This window comes from Eptatretus burgeri, chromosome 10 (genome assembly GCF_056783735.1).
Source record: "Eptatretus burgeri isolate ZD-2024b chromosome 10, Ebu_testis_v1, whole genome shotgun sequence".
Classification (NCBI taxonomy): domain Eukaryota; kingdom Metazoa; phylum Chordata; class Myxini; order Myxiniformes; family Myxinidae; genus Eptatretus; species Eptatretus burgeri.
Genome location: NC_140970.1, coordinates 18,213,703 through 18,239,299, shown reverse-complemented (window position 1 = coordinate 18,239,299; position 25,597 = coordinate 18,213,703). Strand labels below are relative to the sequence as shown.

The window sequence follows — 25,597 nt, the reverse complement described above, 5'->3', positions numbered from 1 at the left end:
TATATATATATATATATATATATATATATATATATATATATATATATATATATATATATATATATATTGTTGTGGTTGAGGAAATTCGCAAACCACCATTCAGGTCCCGGAGGTGAGATATCTCTGTAAGTACATGTGTAGTTAGCCCCAAACCCGTTGTTTAGAGGGAATAAATGTCATTCATTCGGGCTGCGACCCTTTAAGATAGCCGTTTTTCTGTTCTATCTTTATTTTGAACCAACCACGTCTCAACCTCCATCACACAACCACCGAGCGCAACGCCGCTTTACAACAACAACAACGCCAACAGCCATGGCCTTTACCTTCACAACTCGCTCTCGCAACCATCGCATCACCGCCATTCCAAGCGTCGCCATGGCCATCATCGCCACAATAAACCCTCCACCACCTTCACCTCTCCTCCTCCTGCCGCCATTCCCGCGCCGCTTGTGAACGCCGAGCGTCAGGCTGTCCTGGCCTCGTGCGGGGCGCGCGCCGAGCAGCGGGTGCAAAAAGCGGCCTTTCCAAGGGGAAGTCGGATCAGGAATGATTCACGCCCACTTCCGATCCCTCCAATCATTAAGCGCGGAGCGATTTGGCCCCGCCTCCAGGTGCGTCGGAGTAGAATCGATATCTGCAAGTTCGCGGATCAGGAATGATTCACGCCCACTTTTCCTCCGTCCAATGGGCGAGCGTGGCTTCGCCCCCGAGCCCATCCTGATCCAAAAATCTGCATGTGGGTTCTCCTGTCGCACTATAAAGCGCCGAGCGCAGGGCGAATTGAGTCAGTAGGGAGTTTCTGTTTCGGGCTCGGGCGAGTTGTGGCGGCGGCGAAGTGTGGCAGCAGCAGTCGAGACGGGTCTGGAGGAGAGTCGGTCTGTCGGGGTTCGGAGTCTGTCGGGGAGCTGCAGAGAGGAGAAGCCGGGAACGCGGTCGAGGCGCAGTGGAGTCGCTCGTCGCGGGACCCAAGCAAGCCAGCTATCCTCTTTCCCCAGAGCATCAACAACCCCCCCCCGTTTCCCCCCCCCCGCGCTGAGATAGTGCGAAAAGGGGGCCCCGTTCCTACCCCATTCCAGGCAGTGCCAGCGAGGCCCGCGGAGGAGCGCGGAGTCGGGGCGCCGCCGCCATTTTGCGGCTCATCACAAGACGGGTTGGCTCTGCCCGGTCTCGCGCCCACAGATCACGTCTGCCCCCTTGTAATAGAGGGTGGCCCCTTTTTCTTTTGCTTTTGAGTATATGTGTTGTCGGCGCCGTCTGTAAAGTAAAACTGTGTAAGTGTTGCCGTGTGCTCCCGTAGTCGGTAGTAGATCTGCATTGTGTTTCTTTTGTTGCAATTGCTTTTGGTGCATAATTGTTGTGTTTCTTTTACATTTGCTTTTGGTGCATAATTGTTGTGTTTCTTTTACATTTGCTTTTGGTGCATAATTGTTGTAATTGTATATGTGTGCTTTCCGTTTGCCGCGGAATAAATGTGCCTTATGTTGAACTGTTTTTCCCGTTTCGCTTCGTCTTTTCTTTAATTGAATCTCCATCTTACTTCACGTAAAGGGTTGGTAGTGGGCAAAATACGCCCGACAATTAATCGGAACCGTCGAGGTTGATGATAACACCGCTCGGTTATCCCGATAGTACGGAACGGGTCGCTTAAAGTGGCCCGTGTCCGAAGTCGACCTGCGGCGAGGTGCGATCGCCCGGTCTACCCTCCGTGTGGGTACTTAGGTAGGTCGAATTTGGCGAACAACCCTATCCCACGCGGGGGGGGGGGGGCGATTGGCACGATCGTGGTGAGGCCGAAAGGCCCACCCGTGACTAGTTCCCGGCGTTAGTCCGAGAGGGTCATGACGGAATTGTCCGTCCGATGGGCGACGTGCCGCGATTCGAGTTACGTGGCCCCGCTCGCACGCGAATTCGCAACAATATATATATATATATATATATATATATATATATATATATATATGTATATATATATATATATATATGTATATATATATATATATATAGATATATATATATATATATAGATATATATAGATATATATATATATATAGATATATATATATATATATATATATAGTTTGGGTTGTGGGGATAGATCGAGGAATTTAATAGTAAAGAAAAATTCGTATAGAGTTGTTTGGTACGTGGACATGTGGGAGACGTCTCAATGTAATTAAGTATGGAAACTGTGAGCTTAAGTGTTATGTCTCACCACACGGGGGTGGGGGGTGGGGTGGTGCGGTATTAATTAGATAGTGATGAAGGATAAGTTCCCCTAGTATGTGATTGCCAACTGTGACCTATTCCTACGTTTTTGCATTTCCAAGCCAACCATGAAGGAAGTGCATTTTTACAATGACCACAACGATAACAAGCGAGCAAGGCGTGCCAAGCAGGCAGAGGCCCCGCCTTCCCGGGTTTTCATGCGAGCAAGCCATTCCCCAGAGGTGGAACGGTTGTTCAGCGTGACGTCAAGGAGAGAAGCGAAGAGGTTGGTGGCTTAGTTGGACGAGTTCGGTGTAAGGGACGCACGGAGTCGAGAGAGAACGTATGTAGGAGATGGCCTCGAAGGACAGGGCATTATGGCTGGCTTTCCTTGGACGCATGAAGAAGACAACACAATTCTCGTATTTGTGTTGAGGCTAATTGACTCGCGTGGTGAAGCAAGATGCTGGCCATTGGTTCTTGGTTGGGTCATGGGAGACGGACCTCGAAGCTCCGTGTATGTCACCAAAGAGGACCCCACCATTCTGCAGAGTGCTGTGTATCGGCAAGCACGATGGACGAAGAAGCTGCACGACCGTCGGTTAGCCTTGGTGTTGATTACCACTCACGAGTTGCCTGACAAACGTTCCCGCTGCGAGAGAGCGGCTCGGCACCATATTTTGGGTGCGTCTACACATGCAGGATGAAGCACCTCAATTTCAAGTTCCACAACGACCATATCTGGACCAAGCTAAGTGCCAGAATAAAGGAAGGATTTCCTTTTATTTCATTTCCCCTTATCTGTATTTAAGTGTGGGTTTAAAGGCGCCTCGATTTAGACTTTCGTTTACCTCACGTATTATTACACTGCATTATTCCCTTGTAAATATTTATATTGTCAATAAATTCCCGCGTATATTTTAAGTTGAGATGTCCATGTATTTGTCATGGGGTTCGAGTATAAACTGCCTGCGCTGTGCATTCATTTGTGCCTCCATCGCTCCATCAGTTCCGCGCGCCCCACCCATCCCATGCGTCTTATAATCTCCAAGGATCAACGTATCTACCTCCTAAGGAAAACCGCTTGGCTATCCGGGCTGACTGTGTTTACCGCTGAAATTTGGTTGGGGGGGGGGGGTTAACCTGAACCGTCAGACCTGCAACAATATATATATATACATATATATATATATATATACACATATACAGTATATATTGTTGCGGACCCAGGGTCGGGGTGAGAAGACCACGAGGGGGGGGGGGGAGGGGGGCGGGGAAGCTACCTCAGGTTCCCACCATCCTCTCCGGAATCGCAGGCCATCGCACACGAATAACTTCGTGACGCACGGGTCGCTAATTGACCGTGAACGCCAATAACTCAACCATGCGACTTAGGCTCCTCCATCTAATAAATAGCATTTACCTCATGGCCACGTTATCTAATTACTGGGAGACACGTCCTCAGTACGCCTTGTTCAAACCGGATCACCTTAGCGGATCAGATGCAGCCGAGCGTAACTACCCAAGGACGTACCAACTAGAAAAACAGATCGTTGGGGAATAATGTACTGGCTTGGCTAGGATACGGACCATGCTGGACCAATGAAGGAAAACATGAAAACAAGCTGGGAACATTTCTGTGCAAGCATTCATTTACAATCAAGCAATGAAAAGTACATGGCCCAGTTAATTGGGTTTATTGGTATTTACAGCAGGGATAGCAAGGAATTTGTGGGGTGCGGCAAAAGGCAAGCAATTTACAAAAGCAGACACAGAGCAGACTTATCCTCTTTGAACTTCTACAATCTTAATTTATGGTACGACAGGCGTCATCACATACACATACACAAACCCGAGGAAGATTAGATAGCCAGAAAGAAAGAGAGCAGATGAGGACTAACGGCCTCGCAATACCTGGCGCGGTCAGCCGACCAATGCAACCCAGTAGGCTTTGGGGGAAGTAGGAGGGAGAAATACTGGTGTCTAAGGTGTGGGAGTGGGAGGTGTGGTGTAGGGAAACATGGGGGGGGGAGGGGTGCGGTGTCATGCCAGAGGAAACTGTGATTGTGAGTCACTAATGGATGCTCTTTTGTGCATCCAAAGGGGACGATATAGAGGGGTGGAAAGTGAGACAGAGGAGAGAAGATGCATGAGGCAAAAGATCCCTAACCTAGTCGTGCACAGGTCTGCTCATTAAGCGTGTACCTCCGTGGGACGCTCCACTTGAGCATTCCCACCACAAGAGTTGGTGTGTTATCTCCGGCTTAGTCACTTTGCTGGGGCTCGTGGCAACATGCGCTCCGCACTTGTCCTCTGGAATAAGCACATCTCAGTCGCACACCAACGAGTGAAGAGCCAGTGATGGGCAGAGGCAATGAAGAGCCAGCGATGGGCAGAGGCAACGAGGAGCATTGAAGAAGAGGGCAAAGCAGAGAGGTGAAGAAGAGGGCGAGTGGCTCCGCGATGCGCTTTTTATAAATCCCGGGCGAAGGGTGCCGTGACGACCCAAAGCAACGTGCTGTGACCCAAATCCTGCTTCTCTATTGGGCCACAGCGGCCCTAGCCACGCCCTTCCAGGCTCCTGGGGTCGGAAGTGGTCTCATTCACATATTTGGCGTGACACGGCCCAGAGCTCCATACCAAACTCCTGGATTGCTCTTCCCAGGACCCCTCCTCACCGTCCATCCTGCCACGCCCTGGCGACTGGACGAGGGCTGCATCAATCCCGCATGCTCACCTGGATCATTCCTGGCAAGATGCGGCCGGTGCCATTAACATCCATTGCTCATCCCCGCATCACGCGGTCCGAGCAGCAAGCCTCTGTTTAGCGGCGAATTGTATCAATACAGAGGTACGAGGTGCGGGAACATTTTTTCCTGTGTGCGGGAGGTGTCGGCGGTCAAAGTGGTGGGTTTTTGGTGAGCGAGGGGTGAGCAAGGTGAGATGCCATTGGAAACTGGTGCACAGATTTGAATGAAATGGTGCGCCATGCACGTGCCATATAGTGTGTTTGTTCTTATGTTGATTCTCCCACTGGAGGCTGCGTGGTGTGTTTGCTATTCATATCGTGGTGTGTTTGCTTGCTTGCTTGATTTGTACCATGGCTAAAAGGAAAGGGTTGGAATAGAAGACAGAGATGTAGTTAATAGACCTAGCTATTACACCCACGCAATGCACTTCGTCCCGTTAACCCACTCGACATGAGGGGAAGGTCTGACTGCATGAAGACGAACAAAATAACTTGGGGATCACTGTATGTTGGGTGCCATTGCCTTAGATGGAATGTGGTTTTGCAGAACAGCAACAATATATCGATCCAGTGCTCATTGTGGAACTTGTATGGAAATCATATGAAGGACAAAGACATTCGTTGATATTGCTGTACTTCAACAAGAATAACATGCACATTGGTAGACGATGGACAACACACATATGGTGTATGGGATTTGGACTCAGGTTCTCTGCAGAATGAGTCAACCTTTCAGATGAATGCTAAACAGGACAATTCATGTCTTCTTCACAATCTTTTCTTTATTTCTTTATTTATTTTGTTAAACATGAAAAAATATCTTCATCTCCTCATTTAGTATGTGGCTCCTTTTGTCTAATGCGTACGATCTCAACATCAGAACCACGAAAGAATGTGTTTTACCTTAAGTGCCTGCAAGCTGTAACCTTCGGTTTCTTCCAGCACAAGCTCCTCTGTCAAATTCTCTTCGCGATGGGCCAGACCCAACCCCAGGTCACGAAGAGGCACGTTCAAAAGGAAGTTCACCAAATTATCCGCCTCGGCATCAATGGGATATGTGACAATGTGGTCATGGTTTCACAACGTTTAAAGCTTGCAAACACGTCCATGTACTTTAAATATCCAAATCGCCATCACAGCATGCACCACCATGCCTTCATACAATGAAGACTTTTGTTTTTTTATTGCTGGGTTTGCCTGTTATCTGTTCAGACTTTGTAATACAAGCACTCTCAGGCAAACTGACTTGCACCGATATGGAGCTTTTTGTAACAATGGTTAACACAACACCTTGTTATTACAAACCCACCATCTTCACTATCCTACTGTGGTCAAACTTTGTATAATCGGGCAAATATGATGAATCTACATCACATAATCCTGGATGTGCTTTCAGCGGCAATGCAACGAGTCGTGCATTCCTGGGCACTGTGCTCAGGAAACTACGAAACTTGTTCCAAAAAGAAACCAACGAAGCTTTGCTTTTGTTTTTCGGCAGGACGGCTGAATGAGCAAGCTAGACGGATACAAGCAGCTTCTGAACAGTTTACCTGCCATCTTAACATTCCAGCAGACAATGCCAGCTAAACAAGAACATCACACAGAAGTCTCCCATTCGAGATTCAAATATAAAACGACATTCATCTTCAGTGTGACCTTGTGATTTTTCATCAAGGTTTTCCAACAAAGGCGGAGTGTGGCAGCTGCAACTTGTGCAAGTGTTTTTACAGCTGCTTTCATTTGAGCCGTCAAGCATGCACCAGGTCCATCATAAGATCCATCTGCCAGGCCAGATAATCCAGCTGGATTCCCAGCAGGAGGAGAATCGTTTCCACTTTCCCCTACGTTTTTGTTTGTGGCAACTATATAGCATTGCTTAAAACAACATCTTGTAATTACAAACCGGTCATCGGAAATGTAACACTGTGGCCCAACTGCAAGGCAAAGGAATTCATGCCTTACACTTTAGCCGTTGCCCAATCTCTGAGGGAACATCTAACAATACAATCCATAACAAGAAAAAGAGCAATCAGAGATTGCAGACTCTTGCCAGGACTTATTTTGTGTGGTGTTTGTGTCGTTTTGTGCAGTGTATTTTGTGTGATGTTTGTGTACGGGTGTGTTACATAATTAACTAGAGGGGGAGCACTCGGTAGAGTGTAAAACCTCCGCCGCCAATACTGCAAGGTCACTCAAGTGAACCTGATATCCCATTCATTCAATTTGACCTCAAAAGTGCTCATAGAGTTATAGTTTGCAACTTTCCCTTTTATATACTCAATTCATTCGTCATAACTAGATTCCTTGAGACAGAAATTGATTTTACGTGGGTATATCCACCTGAAGTTCCAAAATCAGCCGCAATTATAATTTTGGCATATTTTTTGTTGGAAATCACTTATAACATGTAGAAATGCAAAATAAATAAATAAATAAATAAATAAATCGAAATTTTGTTGGAAAAAAAGTTGCAAAAATATTTTTTTTCTCCAACAATTTTCTCCAACAGTCAAAGACTGGTACTTACGAAATCATCAACTTGACCTCTGACCTTGTCTAATAAAAGCTGTCTCGAGAGAACGTTGCGACGCAAACCAGAAGTTTCTAAGATGATTCTGTACCAAACCATCAAAAAAATCGAATGTTTTGGATGTTTGACCTCACTGTGACCTTGACCTTTGACCGATTTTGACCAAAATCTAATCAGCACTAGCCATCAGCCTCCTGAATCACGTGGTGTAATTTGACATTGATAGCTTCTTCCGTTCTCGAGTTATCTGTACCAAACCATCAAAAATCGAATATTTGACCTCACCGTGACCTTGACCTTTGACCGATTTTGACCGAAATCTAATCAACACTAGCCATCACCCTCCTGAATCACGTGGTGTAATTTGACATTGATAGCTTCTTCCGTTCTCGAGTTATCGTGCCTACAAACAAACAAACAGAAATGGAAGGCATCAATATACTTACGAAATCTTTAGATTTCGTAAGTAACAAACAAACAAACAAACAAACAGAAAGGGGTGAAAACAGTAACCTCCGATTTTCGATGGCAGAGGTTAACAAGCACAAAGTAAAGATGGAGTCATCAGGAGGAACCTGCATAGGATTTTGGTTTCAGCTGCTTCTCCTCGACCCTCAAACCCATCCAGGCGCAGACAAGTGAGCCTTAGTCAAAAAAAAACACAAAAACTAGAGGGGGAGCACTCGGTAGAGTGCAAAACCTCCGCCGCCAATACTGCTGGGTCACTCAAGTGAACCTTATATCTTATTCATTAAATATGACGTCAACAGTGCTGACAGAGTTATAGTTCTTTTCTCCAACATTTTTTTTTTTGGGGGGGGGGGGTTGGAAATCACTTTAAACATGTAGAAATGCAAAAAAAAAATTCAAATATTTTTTTCAAAATGGCCACCATAGCGGCCATATTGGATTTTGGACCGAGTCCAAAATCTAATGGCCTGGTCCTTGGACCATACCTAATCCCCCCACCAAGTTTCGTCGAAATCCGTCAAGGAGTTTTTCCGCAATACTGTTCACAAACAAACAAACAAACACAAAGGGGTGAAAACAGTAACCTCCAATCTTCGATGGCGGAGGTTAACAAAAAAAAAATAAAAAAGAACCCAGATTTTAAAAATCAAATAATTCTGCCTGCCACACCATGCGTCTGATCAGGTCGAAATTTAAAACATTCCCCATCCCATCACTACTTGATCATAATTGTGAGGTTTCATGTCAATTGATGAAGCGGATGAAGAGATTTTCTTTTTTAATGATTTTTGCTCAATCCAATGTCTGCCAGACCATGCGGCATCAATTATTCATGAATACCCGGGTATCCCCCAGGCTTTGGGAACACTTGAGCGAAGTGTCCACTCAATAGGTTCAGCCGTTCTCGAGAAGAAGATTTTTTAGAGGTTTTATGGTAAATCCAATTTGGCTGCTAAATGATGTGACCTATGGACATCATATGTGTTATATATTCCCCATCACTACTTGATCATAATTGTGAGGTTTCATGTCAATTGATGAAGCGGATGAAGAGAATTTCTTTTTTAATGATTTTTGCTCAATCCAATATGTCTGCCAGACCATGCGGCAACAATTATTCATGAATACCCGGGTATCCCCAAGGCTTTGGGAACACTTGAGCGAAGTGTCCACTTAATAGGTCAGCCGTTCTCGAGAAGAAGATTTTTTAGAGGTTTTATGGTAAATCCAATTTGGCTGCTAAATGATGTGACCTATGGACATCATATGTGTTAATGTTTTGTTCCTCGTCGATAGGCGGTCATACGTGTAAAGTTTTGCCTCGATCTGTTCAGCCATTTCAAGGAAGAAGATTTTTGAAGGTTTTTAAAACAAAAACAATATGGCTGCCGAATCATGTGACCGATGACGCCATCAAATTATTTTCTGTGGACCAATTTATCCCAAGATGACCCTCAAAAAATTTCATACGGATTGAATGTACGTTCTTCAGATGCAATTATGATGTCATAACGAAGGCACCTATGATGTCATTAAAAAAAAAAAAAATCACACTCATTCCCCATGAAGAGTACTTGCCGTGTGCCAAGTTTCAATTTCTTCCTTGGAGCGGTTTCAGAGATTCAGAGGTCTAAAGTTTTTCTGTTTTTCCTTCATGGCTGCCATACCACATGACTTATGACATCATAATTATCTTTAAACCATTCTACATGAGTAATCACTCCTATGGTGAAAATTTCGTCTCAATCTGACAAACGGTTGCGGAGGAAAACACGAAATTTCTGTGCGAACAAACAAACAAACGGACCCAAATGCAATACCCTCTCCTCTGGCGAGGGCAACTGGAGAGGCACTCAGTGGAGTGCATACCTCCGCCAGGCTCAACAGGTAGCGTTTTGTATTCCACTGATAGGCTGGATCCCATAACCAAAATCGAATCGGCTTGTTCTTGTCACCAACCCAACTCATCCACCCAGTTTTGTCATAATCCGTCCACGACTTTTTGAAACATAGTGCCATATATCGGCGTACACAAAGCTTTGACTTGAAGCTTTGTGAAGCAAATGCACACTCTGAAAAGCAATTTTGCCTGCGAAGTGCAAAATGCACAATTAATAGTTGGGTCGGAAATCAAAACCCATATTAAGACAGCTCAAAGGTACGTGTCTATGCATCATCCTGTTGGACAGCATGGAATATTTCAACACCGCAAACTTCCCGTAAACATTGTTCATTGTACATACCCGATACATATTGTGATCTTCCTTTGTGTCTCGAAAAGTCTCTGACATGTTTACTGGGCAGGTGTTTTCCCAACAGCCAGTTCCATATACTGTGTATCAAATAATTACGACATTATTTCTGCAGCGAACCTTTGCGAGTTGAGCAACCCACATCCGACACAACTGATTTGAAACCCATATTCATTGCAGGCCGGAATAAATATCTTACATGCCGTATTGCTTAGCTATTTCCAACACTGAAAATAAATTTTGCTTCATACACCACTGGCTTTATGGACCACCCATGAGAAATAGCAAAGGTAGCAACATGGGAAAGTCATCAAAATCACCAAAATAAATCTTTATGACAACAGGCACAAGAGAACATTCCCAGACAGTTTCTGCTACATTCGTTGAAGCATTGCTTAAAAGGTGTCAAATGCCGACTTTGCTACTTGCAAGGTTTCCCGGTAACATTCCACACCCTACAGCTGCGCCATCGTGTGTGGAACACACCCCGACAAGGATATGACTTTAGCATGTCAGCCGTGGCTTGGCGGAGAGCGAGCAAGGCCAGACGCACTGCCTGGTAGAGCGATTGGCGGAGCTCTTTATGTTGGAGTTTAGCTCCAACCACGGAGTCCAGCACTCTTGTGGGCAGAGCTGCCGTTGACCTGTTCAGGAAATGGCACAATGATCATTTTTGGGGCGATAATTGAATAAACAAAGAGCAATGTGAAATATGTAACCTTTCTGGTTATGCTATCACAACAACCATATTGTTTGATTCGGGTTTGCATTTACACTACTGGCATTGCATACACATCTCCCTCACTCATGCATGCAACAAACTCCAGCAATGTTAAATTAAATGTTCATTTGGTTTCCCAAATAGACACGCTATTGTCGCCTTGCTTGGTGCGGGCCTTGTATTGAATAAATAACATGTAAACACATGAAGATGCTATTTGGCCGTTGTTTTATCCAAAGTATTTTATTTTAATTCATTATTTATGTACAAAGGAGCCACTCTTGTGAGGGTGGCTCAAAGTTATTCTGCACTTTTTGTGACATTATCATTTATACAAATGCATACAATACACATTGTGTATAAGTCTACAGGATCGTGCAAAGGTAGCGGACGTACTTTGATGCTGTCTCGTCTGGGTTTGATTTCTGACCTGACTATAAACTGCCAGATTGCTGTTTTGCAGGCATCACAAAGTGCACCATCACTCAGATGGATGATAGTTTGGTTATCTCTACTGATAGCACGAGTTGGTGGACGTTAAATGTCCCAGTTTCTTTTGACAGGTTATCATATCACCAGCAACGTGGCCAAAATTCCAAATACCTGCCTCAACAAGACTTGGCCCGGAGAGAAGATGGGCACCGCCGATTCCATTTGGCCATAGAAATGTCAACGTGGTGCCCTGACAATAATAATACTAATATGAGTTCCCTTATGAAAAAGTTCCCTTATGAAGAACAGGAGGCAATTAGGCCCATCACAGGCAGCACAATGGTTGACAACCTATGGCTCATCTTGTGCTCTATCCTTCTCAAATAAAGAGTATCAAGCAAGGAAGCAGTACGTGCCATGAAATCGTTGGTATGACTCGGATGGGATTCGACCTGCCAACCTCCAAGACCTGGAGCCGACGATCTCTATTACACCACCGAGTTTCGTTGATCACAGGACGCATCAAATCAGACATACAGGTAGTGGACAAAATAAATGGACACATCTGGGTAAATGAGTAACAACAAGCATCTTGAAAGCAACGGCTTCCACACAGGTGTGGCCCATGTGTTAAATAAGCAAATAACATCCCAGCATTCTTAGGGTCATGTATAGAAATGCTGCACAGGCCTGGTTGCCGTATGGCTGGCATGACTGCAAGAGGAGACCTCAGTGACTTTGAAAGAGGGGTGATTGTTGGAGCAAGTTTGGCAGGACCTTCAGTAACAAAAAATAGCTCAACTTGCTGATGCTTCACAAGCAATGGTGTCTAAGGTGATGTCGGCATGGAATTCCGAGGGAAAGCCATCGTCAGCAAAGGGCAACAGTGGGCGGAAGCACATACTCCAGGATCGTGATATCCGTGCAATCATTTGAAGTACAAGGCAAAGCATGAGCACAAGCAATGGATGACCGAGCAGTGGAGAAATGTGATATGGTCAAATGAATCATCTTTCACCATGTTCTTGACAAACAGACAAGTACACGTGTGGCACCAACCTAAAGAACTCAAAAACCCTGAGTGATTGGTTCCAACAATGAAGGGTTCTGATGGTTCTGTAATGTGATGTGCATTTTCCTGTCATGGTTTGGGTGCAGTCATTCCCTTATAAAGCAAGTTCAATGCCAATCGTTACTTAATGGTACCGAGTGATCATCTTCACCCCATGGTACAGCATTTCTTTCCTGCCAGGAAGGGAGTCTTCCAGAATGACAATGCCACCCATCCACAGAGCATGCGTGGTCACCCAATGATTTGATGAGCATGACACTGATGTTATCTATTAGTCATGGCCTTCTCAGTCACCAGATCTGAACCCAATCAAGCATGTATGGAATAAACTGGAATGATGCCTGAGACAGCGTTTTCTACTTCCATCAAACAGGTGTGAGTTGATTGACTTTCTCGTGGAAGAATGATGTTACATCCCTTCTGCAGAATTCCAGATGTTGGTGGACTCTATGCCATGGCACGTACAGGCCGTACTGGCCACACGTGGTGGCCCAATGCCTGATTAAGTGTCTTTAGATTGCTGTTTCCATTTTTGGTCAACTACCTGTGCATTATAGTTGGTAAACTGTTGAAAGTTGACCTGCAGTTTAAGTTTCAACGTTAACCAGCACAAATTCACAACCACTTTAAATATTATGCAACACTCAGACAGACTTGTATCACCGAACCACATGCCCATGGAGTTAATCTCCTGCTAGCGTCAGCTGGTTTGACAGCTGAAACTTCATTACATAATGCTGTTCCCAGCAAACGACACACCCTTTCATGCCATATTGAAAATACCCAGAATACATTTGCACATATATCACCACAAGGGAATTCCTAAATGTTGCTATTTTCTGCAGTCTGTCATTGTTTTTTTTACGTTTAACTGGAATAAAAATTGCTGGTTAACCTTGAAGCAGCCTCCTATAACAAAATACCATGCAATGTGTTACGTACACATGATCGCAGATGGGAAAGCTTGCTTACTCATCCCTCTCAGCGGTTACCGGATTAGGCAGTTTTGTTGCTTCCAATTCAGCCGACAATTCAACTCAGATCTCGAGGCAAAGAGACCTTCTGCCTATTTCTACCAACGCAAGAACTAAGGGACAAGTGAACCACTGACAAATACTCTGAGCAGTGCAATGCCATTACTTCTGCCAAATTTTGCTTGAAGAAGGTAACCAAACTGTTGGCTGTCTTGTAGGATGAATAACTGGTCTTACTGGTGAAGGTTTGTGTCCACCAGCGTCGACGGACAAGTAGCCAAATAGATGATATTAACAGGGCATTGATTGAGATATACTAACCACCAATGGGAAGCAAGGAGAAGCTGACATTTCAGGCGTTAACCCTGCCTCAGAGCAAAAGATGGGTTAACGCCCGACGTGACAGCTTCTCCTTGCTTCCCATCCGGTGGTTAGTGTATCTCAATCAACATCTTGTTGATTTCATTCATTGTTGGCTGTCTTGTCAATGTTTGTTTCGACACGAAAGTCAATCAAACTTGAAGTGTTCATTCATTTGAGTATAAGTCAGGGGAAAAAAATTGGAATTTGGCCATGGTACCAACACACAATGGCCTACTTTTTCGAAAGGTAATGTCAGAGTTCTTAATGTCCATTAGTCAAAGCTTTCTGGTGTGCCAACTGACCTTACAACCCCCCGCAGGATGGTATAGTCACTGTCGCAACCCCATGCATGTAAAGCACTAAATGATGGCTTATCGTCAAGCCGGCAACACAACCCAGAAGAGACAGGTCAGTGGCAAGTACACCACCTCAAACCGGTTATCCTGCGAGTCCCAAACAAGAATTCTGATATTGTAAAATATGAAACTGGTATATTCACCAAATAATTACCCAATGTATAACTGATGCAGAGCATCAGATAAGTTGCTCGTTAAAAAACAAACAAATACACCAAAAATAGACTATTACTCTGCAAATAGAGAAAGAATACACTATATCAGCAAACTTGTGTGTGGAATCAGCAACCACTGAATGTGGTTACTTTAAAAGCAAACAACGCTGTTTTGGAATTCCTCAAGGAGGATGAGATGAGTGCGTTGAGAAAAAAAAAGGTCTTTCACTGTAAGATCCCAAGCATTATGTTGCATGGAAAAGTGATGGAGATTGAGTGGGGAAACATAAGTGGTTACTCACAGGGTAAAACCTCGGGCGATCACTTCACTCTCCTGGACCAAGCGAATTGCTCTACCTGCCAAGGATCCAAACTCCTCAATTCCATACACCAACTGTTGCAGCTGCTCCTGGCTCATCAACAGTTTCTTCCTCTTTAACCACTTTTTCAACAACTGCGTGAGAGCTATGCAGGTGATCACGAGGAGCAGCAAAAGAGTCAGAAGCAGCCAAGTGGTTAAATAAGTTTTGCGAACCGAAAAGATGGTGATTGTAACAGCCAGAACTGCCAAGCAAGCAGCAGAAAACCTAAACAAAGACACGTTTCACCATCATAAGTGAGTTCACCTTCATTAGGGGAAGAGATTACGCAGATTTGAAGTCGTTTGTGAGACAATGACAGTTTTGGTGTCTCTTTGAGTGCCCCCCACCCCTTCTCCCCATCTAGCAGGATGAAACAGCCTTACCAAGTCACGCCATGAGTTTCTTCAACACTTATGCAAGTATGTGGTTCGCCACCAGATTCTGTTCTTGCTCCAGGAGCAAAAAGATCTATGAGTTCCAGGTCATCGTGGAGTAGAGCAGAGCTGCTCAAGATGCAACTAACTACCTGTCTCCTGCAATTGTCATCCTGCAAATGCATAACAAAAACGCACTCAACAATGCTTTTGAAGTGAAAGATTTCAGACCAAAGTGCAGAGATCAAAATAAATGTTGCCCATTACAATGGGACACTTTTCAGATGTACTACTACCACTACTACTACTACGACTTTCATGCTACCAATAAATTCCACCTCCTTGTTAGGTCAGACGCATGAGTTTTCCTCTCCGGCATATCTATGCCCTACATCTTTCACGTCCCTCTCCAACACTTCCTTCCACCTCAACTTTTGTCTGCCTGACTTCCACCTGCCAACTGCATTCATATCAAAGACCTGCCCAACCAAGTGCCCATCCTGAGCACGCGCCGCAACTAACGTGGACGTGCTTCTAATGTCTTTCCACAAACGTCCCTTACTCCTGCCCGCCTCCTGATAGCCTCATTCCTCTTTCTTTCCCACAGATAGATCCACAGATCAGCCATTTGAGTATAGGTGAATAAAATAAAGCAATCCTACCACTTCTTCTCTCACCAGGAGTGGCCACCATTTCCACAGGCAGGATGCTGCTTCAGAGAATTTTAATCGTATTCTCTCGAGCAATGAGGGCTGCACGCAAGCAAACATCACACATTGGAAGGGAAAAGATATAGCTCCTCAGTAAAGTTTCTATTTTAGAGCACTGTAAGCTTTTTGAAAGTATCCAAAATGAAAACATTTCAATACGCCACACACGCAAAGCGAAAAGCGGGGATTAAGCTTCTGTCTGTCTACAAACGTCAGTTTAACTTTAATTGAATGTTCTATTTAGAATACAAATCGGTACATGAATCGGAAAACAAACCTGTAGTTTAGCAGTACTTGGACAAAATATAACGGGATTTTACATCACCACGCCCAATCAAATTTGCCGCTCGCAGACCCCGCCCACGTCCTTGTTTCCCAAGACTGCGTGGGGGAAGGTGTTCTATGAACTCTCTAGTTTTCCCTTTATTTGCTGCTTGTATTGTTACGGTCATCAACCGCAATAATGAACGGTCACACGGACTGTCAATCATCGAGTATTAAGGTGGAAAAAGTGGTTAACACGTGTCATAATCAACCATGCTTCAATCAATGGTGAACAATACAGACCCATGAAGGCCCATAAGGGAGCGATGCCTTTCCACCACCGTCGCTTTCCAACCGCTCTTTGACCGAGACGGGATCAGCAAGCTCAAAATCAGTGACTCCAACATCTTGAAGATACTGATATAGTGGAGAGTTCTGGCAGATTTCGCACGCGCATGCACACATACACACACACACACACACACACACACACACACACACACACACACACACACACACACACACACACACAATTTTTTTCACACATGAGTTGGGGGACGAACAAGAGCACAAGCTTTAGAAGGCGGAGTGGCATTAGATTCGTGTTAAAAGGACGGAATAACATTAGTTAAGAAGCGCGTGCATGCGCACGCACAAATGCGCGCGCACACACACACACACACACACACACACACACACACACACACACACACACACACACACACACACACACACACACACACACACACACACACACACACACACACACACACACACACACACACACACGCACACGTGGATGGATACTTTGAGACCTGGAAGGGCTCTGTTACACTTTATAAAACCTGCATGTGGAGACAACAACCAACAACACACACACACATACACACACATACACACACATACACACACACACACACACACACACACACACACACACACACACACACACACACACACACACACACACACACACACACACACACACACACACACTGAGACCTGGAAGCAGTGCTGGATTAACCATTAGGCAAACAAGGCATGTGCCTTCAGGCCAGCCAAAAATTTGGGCCAAAAATTATTTTCACATTAAATATTTGTCTTTTTATTAAATATTTTGTTCTTGAATCAGTTCATCTTTTGTCTGGGTCCATTTCCATGAGCCCGAGATCTAATTTAAAATTTTCAGGCCATTCTCTAAAATTTCAAAATGTGTCTTCGGGCTAGCAGAGGCTTAATCCGGCACTGCCTGGAAGGGCTCTGTTACACCTTATAAAACCTGCCTGTGGAGAAAGCAACCAACAATACATAACTAACACACACACACACACACACACACACACACACACACACACACACACACACACACACACACACACACACACACACACACACACACACACACACACACACACACACACACACACACACACACACACACACACACACGTGGATGAATACTTTGAGACCTGGAAGGGCTCTGTTACACTTTATAAAACCTGCATGTGGAGACAACAACCAACAACACACACACACACACACACACACACACACACACACACACACACACACACACACACACACACACACACACACACACACACACACACACACACACACACACACACACACACACACACACACACACACACACACACACACACACACACACACACTGGTGGTAGTAAGGGATATGCTTTTTTGTTAACAAAATCCATGTTCATGGAAGAGCAGGGAGGTAACGTGACGGAGGGAAGAAAGGCAATGTACAGGCATTTGGGACAATAGGTGGAGGTAAGAAACTCAGGAAAGAATGACGAAAGAAAGGAAGAGAATGAATCTTCTTCTTTTTTCGGCTCGCTCCCGTTAGGGGTCGCCACAGCGGATCAACCGTCTTCATTTCGCTCTATCCTCCACATCTTCCATTGACACTCCAACCACCCGCATGTCCGCCCTCACTGTATCCATGAACCTCTTCTTTGGCCTTCCTCTTCTCCTCCGGCCTGGCGGCTCCATCTTCAACATCCTTCTCCCGATATACTCCGCTTCCCTCCTGTGTACATGTCCAAACCATCTCAATCTCACCTCTCTCACTTTGTCTCCCAACCGTCCTACCTGTGCTGTCCCTCTAATATACTCATTCCTTATCCTGTCCATCCTTGTCACTCCCAACGAGAATCGCAGCATCTTTAACTCTGCCACCTCCAACTCCGCTTCCTGTCTTTTTGTTAGTGCCACCGCCTCCAAACCATACAACATAGCTGGTCTCACTACCATCTTATATACTTTCCCCTTCACTCTTGCAGCTACCCTTCTGTCACAAATCACTCCTGCAACTCTTCTCCCCCAACTCCATCCTGCCTGCACTCTCTTTATCACTTCTCTCCCACACTCTCCGTTACTTTGGACAGTTGATCCCAAGTATTTAAACCCATCCACCTTCCCCACCTCAACTCCTTGCAACCGCACCATACCACTACCCTCCCTCTCGTTTACGCACATGTACTCAGTCTTACTCCGACTGACTAACATTCCCCTTCTCTCCAGTGCGTACCTCCACCTCTCGAGGCTCGATTCAGCCTGCTCCCTACTCTCCCTACAGATCATGATGTCATCCGTGAACATCGTCGTCCATGGAGACTCCTGTCTGATCTCGTCCGTCAACCTGTCCATCACCATTGCAAACAGGAAAGGGCTCAGAGTCGATCCTTGGTGCAATCCCACTTTTACCTTAAACCGGTCCGTCATTCCTACCACACACCTCACCGCTGTCATACTGTCCTCGTACATATCCTGCACGATCCTCACATACTTCTCCACCACTCCCGACTTCCTCATACAATGCCACAACTCCTCTCTTGACACCCTATCATAAGCTTTCTCTAAATCCACAAACACACAATGTAACTCCTTCTGGCCTTCCCTATACTTCTCCATCAACATTCTGAAAGCAAACATCGCATCACTGGTGCTCTTTCCTGGCATAAACCCATATTGTTGCTCACAGATCGTCACCTGTCCTCTCAACCTAGCTTCCACTACTCTTTTCTTCCACTACTACAAAGGAAGAGAATGAATGATCGTAGTAATGTGTGAGAGTTTGTATTAGGGGGTAAATGGTAGGAGTGCAGATGTAGGGTTATATCATGGTACTAACAAAGTAAGAGGTAAATGTTAATGGTAGGAGTGCAGATGTAGGGTTATATCATGGTACTAACAATGTAAGAGGTAAATGTTAATGGTAGGAATGCAGATGTAGGGTTATATCATGGTACGAACAATGTAAGAGGTAAATGTTAATGGAAGGAATGCAGATATAGGGTTATATCATGGTACCAACAATGGAAGAGGTAAATGTTAATGGTAGGAGTGCAGATATAGGGTTATATCATGGTACCAACAATGGAAGAGGTAAATGTTAATGGGAGGAGTGCAGATATAGGGTTATATCATGGTACTAACAATGTAAGAGGTAAATGTTAATGGTAGGAGTGCAGATATAGGGTTATATCATGGTACTAACAATGTAAGAGGTAAATGTTAATGGGAGGAGTGCAGATGTGGGGTTATATCATGGTACCAACAATGGAAGAGGTAAATGTTAATGGGAGGAGTGCAGATATAGGGTTATATCATGGTACTAACAATGGAAGAGGTAAATGTTAATGGTAGGAGTGCAGATGTAGGGTTATATCATGGTACTAACAATGGAAGAGGTAAATGTTAATGGTAGGAATGCAGATATAGGGTTATATCATGGTACCAACAATGGAAGAGGTAAATGTTAATGGGAGGAGTGCAGATATAGGGTTATATCATGGTACCAACAATGGAAGAGGTAAATGTTAATGGTGGGAGTGCAGATGTCGGGTTATATCATGGTACTAACAATGGAAGAGGTAAATGTTAATGGTAGGAGTGCAGATATGGGGTTATATCATGGTACTAACAATGTAAGAGGAAAATGTTCATGGTTGGAGTACAGATGTAGGGTTATATCATGGTACTAACAATGTAAGAGGTAAATGTTAATGGAACATGCAGATGTAGGGTGATATCATGGTACTAACAATGTAAGAGGTAAATGTTAATGGTAGGAGTGCAGATATAGGGTTATATCATGGTACTAACAATGTAAGAGGTAAATGTTAATGGGAGGAGTGCAGTTGTGGGGTTATATCATGGTACTAACAATGTAAGAGGCAAATGTTAATGGGAGGAGTGCAGATATAGGGTTATATCATGGTACGAACAATGTAAGAGGTAAATGTTAATGGTAGGAGTGCAGATATAGGGTTATATCATGGTACTAACAATGTAAGAGGTAAATTGTAATGGGAGGAGTGCAGTTGTGGGGTTATATCATGGTACTAACAATGTAAGAGGTAAATGTTAATGGGAGGAGTGCAGTTGTGGGGTTATATCATGGTACTAACAATGTAAGAGGTAAATGTTAATGGGAGGAGTGCAGATGTGGGGTTATATCATGGTACTAACAATGTAAGAGGCAAATGTTAATGGCAGGATTGCAGATATAGGGTTATATCATGGTACTAACAATGTAAGAGGTAAATGTTCGTGGTTGGAGTACAGATGTGGGGTTATATCATGGTACTAACAATGTAAGAGGTAAATGTTAATGGGAGGAGTGCAGATATAGGGTTATAACATGGTATTAACAATGTAAGAGGTAAATGTTCGTGGTTGGAGTACAGATGTGGGGTTATATCATGGTATTAACAATGTAAGAGGTAAATGTTAGTGGTTGGAGTGCAGATGTGGGGTTATATCATGGTACCAACAATGGAAGAGGTAAATGTTAATGGAAGGAGAGCAAATGTCGGGTTATATCATGGTATTAACAATGTAAGAGGTAAATGTTAGTGGTTGGAGTGCAGATATGGGGTTATATCATGGTACCAACAATGTAAGAGGAAAATGTTCATGGTTGGAGTACAGATGTAGGGTTATATCATGGTACTAACAATGTAAGAGGTAAATGTTAATGGAACATGCAGATGTAGGGTGATATCATGGTACTAACAATGTAAGAGGTAAATGTTAATGGTAGGAGTGCAGATATAGGGTTATATCATGGTACTAACAATGTAAGAGGTAAATGTTAATGGGAGGAGTGCAGTTGTGGGGTTATATCATGGTACTAACAATGTAAGAGGCAAATGTTAATGGGAGGAGTGCAGATATAGGGTTATATCATGGTACGAACAATGTAAGAGGTAAATGTTAATGGTAGGAGTGCAGATATAGGGTTATATCATGGTACTAACAATGTAAGAGGTAAATTGTAATGGGAGGAGTGCAGTTGTGGGGTTATATCATGGTACTAACAATGTAAGAGGTAAATGTTAATGGGAGGAGTGCAGTTGTGGGGTTATATCATGGTACTAACAATGTAAGAGGTAAATGTTAATGGGAGGAGTGCAGATGTGGGGTTATATCATGGTACTAACAATGTAAGAGGCAAATGTTAATGGTAGGAGTGCAGATATAGGGTTATATCATGGTACTAACAATGTAAGAGGTAAATGTTAATGGGAGGAGTGCAGATGTGGGGTTATATCATGGTACTAACAATGTAAGAGGCAAATGTTAATGGCAGGATTGCAGATATAGGGTTATATCATGGTACTAACAATGTAAGAGGTAAATGTTCGTGGTTGGAGTACAGATGTGGGGTTATATCATGGTACTAACAATGTAAGAGGTAAATGTTAATGGGAGGAGTGCAGATATAGGGTTATAACATGGTATTAACAATGTAAGAGGTAAATGTTCGTGGTTGGAGTACAGATGTGGGGTTATATCATGGTATTAACAATGTAAGAGGTAAATGTTAGTGGTTGGAGTGCAGATGTGGGGTTATATCATGGTACCAACAATGGAAGAGGTAAATGTTAATGGAAGGAGAGCAAATGTCGGGTTATATCATGGTATTAACAATGTAAGAGGTAAATGTTAGTGGTTGGAGTGCAGATATGGGGTTATATCATGGTACCAACAATGTAAGAGGTAAATGTTAATGGGAGGAGAGCAGATGTAGGGTTATATCATGGTATTAACAATGTAAGAGGTAAATGTTAATGGGAGGAGAGCAGATGTAGGGTTATATCATGGTATTAACAATGTAAGAGGTAAATGTTAGTGGTTGGAGTGCAGATATGGGGTTATATCATGGTACTAACAATGTAAGAGGTAAATGTTAGTGGTTGGAGTGCAGATGTGGGGTTATATCATGGTACCAACAATGTAAGAGGCAAATGTTAATGGGAGGAGTGCAGATGTGGGGTTATATCATGGTACCAACAATGTAAGAGGCAAATGTTGAAGTGCAGCATGGCAGGTTGAACACTCATTGAACGACGTCATCCCATGAACTCGAGATAAATAATTCCAATGGTTCCAGAACCAAACTCGTTGTCCAGGTTTATATCGGCAAACATAAGTATGAAGGTGATGAATCACGAGTTATTGGAGTCTTGAGCCAACAAAACGTGATCGTGGTAACAGGTTCGATTCCCGACCCGACCGGAGACTGTCTCTCACCCCGGTGCTTCCCTGGCAGGACGTTGCATCGAAGTGTCCCGTCTATTGGAGGGAAGTTAAGCCGGCTGCTTGGTCTGCTTGCATGTCGCCTGTGGACATTGAAGGCCAAACTCGAAATACCCGCCCCGGACCAGCTTGGAAATGCAATGGCAAACCTTCTACTGTATCGAACTGTGCACAGTGCAAGTCACGTGGTGAGGTTCTCGATCAATGCATTGTTGAGCGTGACAACCACGTGGTCGTGTACACGGTTTAATTTCAAAAAATTCTCACAATGACCGAGGGAATGTTAACGAGCGTTCATCAGCGATGCATAATAATAAGTATCCACTGCTGTTACTATCAAAACGGTGTTTGAACGTGACAACCGGAGGTTTGCAACACTATTAAAACACACAGTGTTAGTCTCGGAATGACACAGTCGGAACGTCGCTCTGTGTGACGAGAAGGAATCGTCGTTACCCGGAAGATGACCTCCTCATCGCAGCCTTCTGCCATCACAACGAACTGCAAATACGGCGGTAACACCACGGGGGCGTTTTAGGGGCGATTTTTCGAGGGCGGAGCTGAGATGAATGAGGAATTGTTGTTTTGTTGTTTATATGAAATAGGCAAAGCCGAGAAGCGAACGTAGAATTCTTCTTCCATTAGCTTCTTAAATATATCAAATTAAAGTCTTTTTGCTTTGAAAAAATAAATATTACCTCAACATTACCTTCACAACAACAACTACACCGCCTAGAACAAGATCTCATCTGAAAAAAAAATCCTCAACACTACCCTCACAACGACAACTACACCGCCTAGAACAGGATCTCATCTAAAAAAATTAATATTACCTCAACATTACCTTCACAACGACAACGACACTGCCGAGAACAGGATCTCACCTGCAAAAATAAATATTACCTTAACATTACCTTCACAACAACAACTACACCGCCTAGAACAGGATCTCATCTGAAAAAAAATCCTCAACATTACCTTCACAACGACAACTACACCGCCTAGAACAGGATCTCATCTAAAAAAATTAATATTACCTCAACATTATCTTAACAACAACTACACCGCCTAGAACAGGATCTCATCTAAAAAAATTAATATTACCTCAACATTACCTTCACAACAACATCTACACCGCCGAGAACAGGATCTCATCTAAAAAAATTAATATTACCTCAACATTACCTTCACAACGACAACTACACCGCCTAGAACAGGATCTCATCTGAAAAAAAATCCTCAACATTACCTTCACAACAACTACACCGCCTAGAACAGGACCTCATCTGCAAAAATAAATATTACTTCAACATTACCTTCACAACAACAACTACACCGCTGAGAACAGGATCTCATCTAAAAAAATAAATACCAGAAGCGAACGTAGAATTCTTCTTACATTCGCTTCTGACTTTACCTACAACTAATTGTTCACAACTGTATACGCAATTTCCGGTTACTTCGGCCTGGATTCAGAATCAGCGATCAAATAACGTAAATCACGATTAAAAATTATTTTTTGATGATGCGGGAGATATCTTTATTAAAATCAGTGGAGGAAATATACACCATGTCTGATATTATTTGGGTATTTCATGTCTCCGACGATGCCTTTATCCCCCGGCATGCATCATTCCCCATGACAAAAACCGGACACAAAAAAAAAAAACAGAAGCAAAAAAAAAAAACGGAAGCAAAAGGGTCATAGGCAATGACACGGATTCACAATTGGCAGGGTATTGTGTTCTTTTTGTTGTTTCCTATTCTCTCATGTGCACGCGTTAAGTAATATTCACAAGATAGAAATAAAACCCAATCGTGTTTATACACAGCACAGCATTTAAAAACAACCGGAAGCAAAAGGTCATAGCTGACGACACGGATTCCAAATAGCCAGGGGTATTGTGTTGTTGTTGTTGTTGTTGTTGTTGTTGTTGTTGTTGTTGTTGTTGTTGTTGTTGTTGTTGTTGTTGTTGTTGTTGTTGTTGTTGTTGTTGTTGTTTTTGTTTTTGTTGTTTTTGTTGTTTTCTATTCTCTCACGTGCACCTGTTAACTATGAAGCTCACTGCGTTCGCTATGATGGAAACAATGTTATTGTCATCACAAACCATCAGACCATTAATTTTGAAAGATCTAGAATTACACTTGTTGACATTCATCGATCTATAATTCCAGCAATCTCTGTCTGTGTGTGTTTGTTTGTTTGTTTGTGTGTGTGTGTGTGTGTGTGCGTGCGTGCGTGCGTGCGTGCGTGCGTGCGTGCATACGTGTGTGTGTGTGTGTGTGTGTGTGTGTGTGTGTGTGTGTGTGTGTGTGTGTGTGTGTGTGTGTCTGCGACCGCTGGTCCGATCTAATTGAAACTTACCAGGTATATTGCTGGGGCCCTGTGGATGTGCCTTTTCAAGGTTTGATATGAATCGGATGAGTGGTTCCCAAGTTATGGCCATTTATTTAACAAACCAATGACAGGACACGGTGAGATGACATCACAATTGACGTCACAATTGTTCTTCATTTGTTATGACGTCACAATTGATGCTGGGGACCTGAGTATGTGCCTTTTCAAAGTTTTTTATTTTTATTTTTTATTTTTATGCACGTATGACCACGCACGTACGTACGGACACGCACTAGTTTCTAAAATTTAGAAACCATCAGAATTATCTATACTAGTACGGGCCCGTAGGGGTGGGCCCGTAGGTGCGTGCCCGTAGGTGAGTGCCAGTACGTGCAGCCCTCTCTCGCCCCCTCTCTCTCACCCCCTCTCTCGCCTGCCTCTCGCCCCCCCCCACTCTCATCCCCCCTCTCTCGCCCCCCCTCTCACCCCCTCTCTCTTGCCCCCTCTTCCCCCCTAGTCTCGCCCTTCCTCTCTCGCCCCCACTCTCATCCCCCTCTCCCATTCCCCTTTCTCGCAGATATTGGTCGACAGATAAATGGCCATAACTTGGGAACTGCTCGTCCAATTATTATCAAACCTCGAAAAGGCACATCCGCGGTTCCCCAACAATATTCCTGGCAAGTTTCAATCAGATCAGA

General features: G+C 43.9%; 1 protein-coding gene across 5 annotated transcripts in view; it reads right to left on the bottom strand.

Moving 5' to 3' along the window:
* VEZT (vezatin, adherens junctions transmembrane protein) overlaps positions 1 to 23,167 on the bottom strand; it is a 34,549-nt gene extending 11,382 nt beyond the window's left edge. Inside the window, exons 1-7 of one of the 5 annotated variants that reach the window (XM_085897232.1) lie at positions 23,018 to 23,165; positions 16,295 to 16,426; positions 15,680 to 15,769; positions 15,027 to 15,190; positions 14,584 to 14,868; positions 10,710 to 10,852; positions 5,859 to 6,013 (exon numbers count right to left, since the gene is read on the bottom strand). In XM_085897232.1, the coding sequence (XP_085753358.1) occupies positions 5,859 to 6,013; positions 10,710 to 10,852; positions 14,584 to 14,868; positions 15,027 to 15,190; positions 15,680 to 15,769; positions 16,295 to 16,426; positions 23,018 to 23,053 (1,005 nt within the window). In that variant the 5' untranslated portion in view covers positions 23,054 to 23,165. Of the gene's footprint in view, positions 1 to 5,858; positions 6,014 to 10,709; positions 10,853 to 14,583; positions 14,869 to 15,026; positions 15,191 to 15,679; positions 15,770 to 16,294; positions 16,427 to 23,017 lie in introns of all 5 variants that reach the window. The other 4 variants (XM_085897233.1, XM_085897234.1, XM_085897235.1 and 1 more) reach the window with 4 other exon arrangements.
* Between the last annotated feature and the right edge of the window lie 2,430 nt (positions 23,168 to 25,597).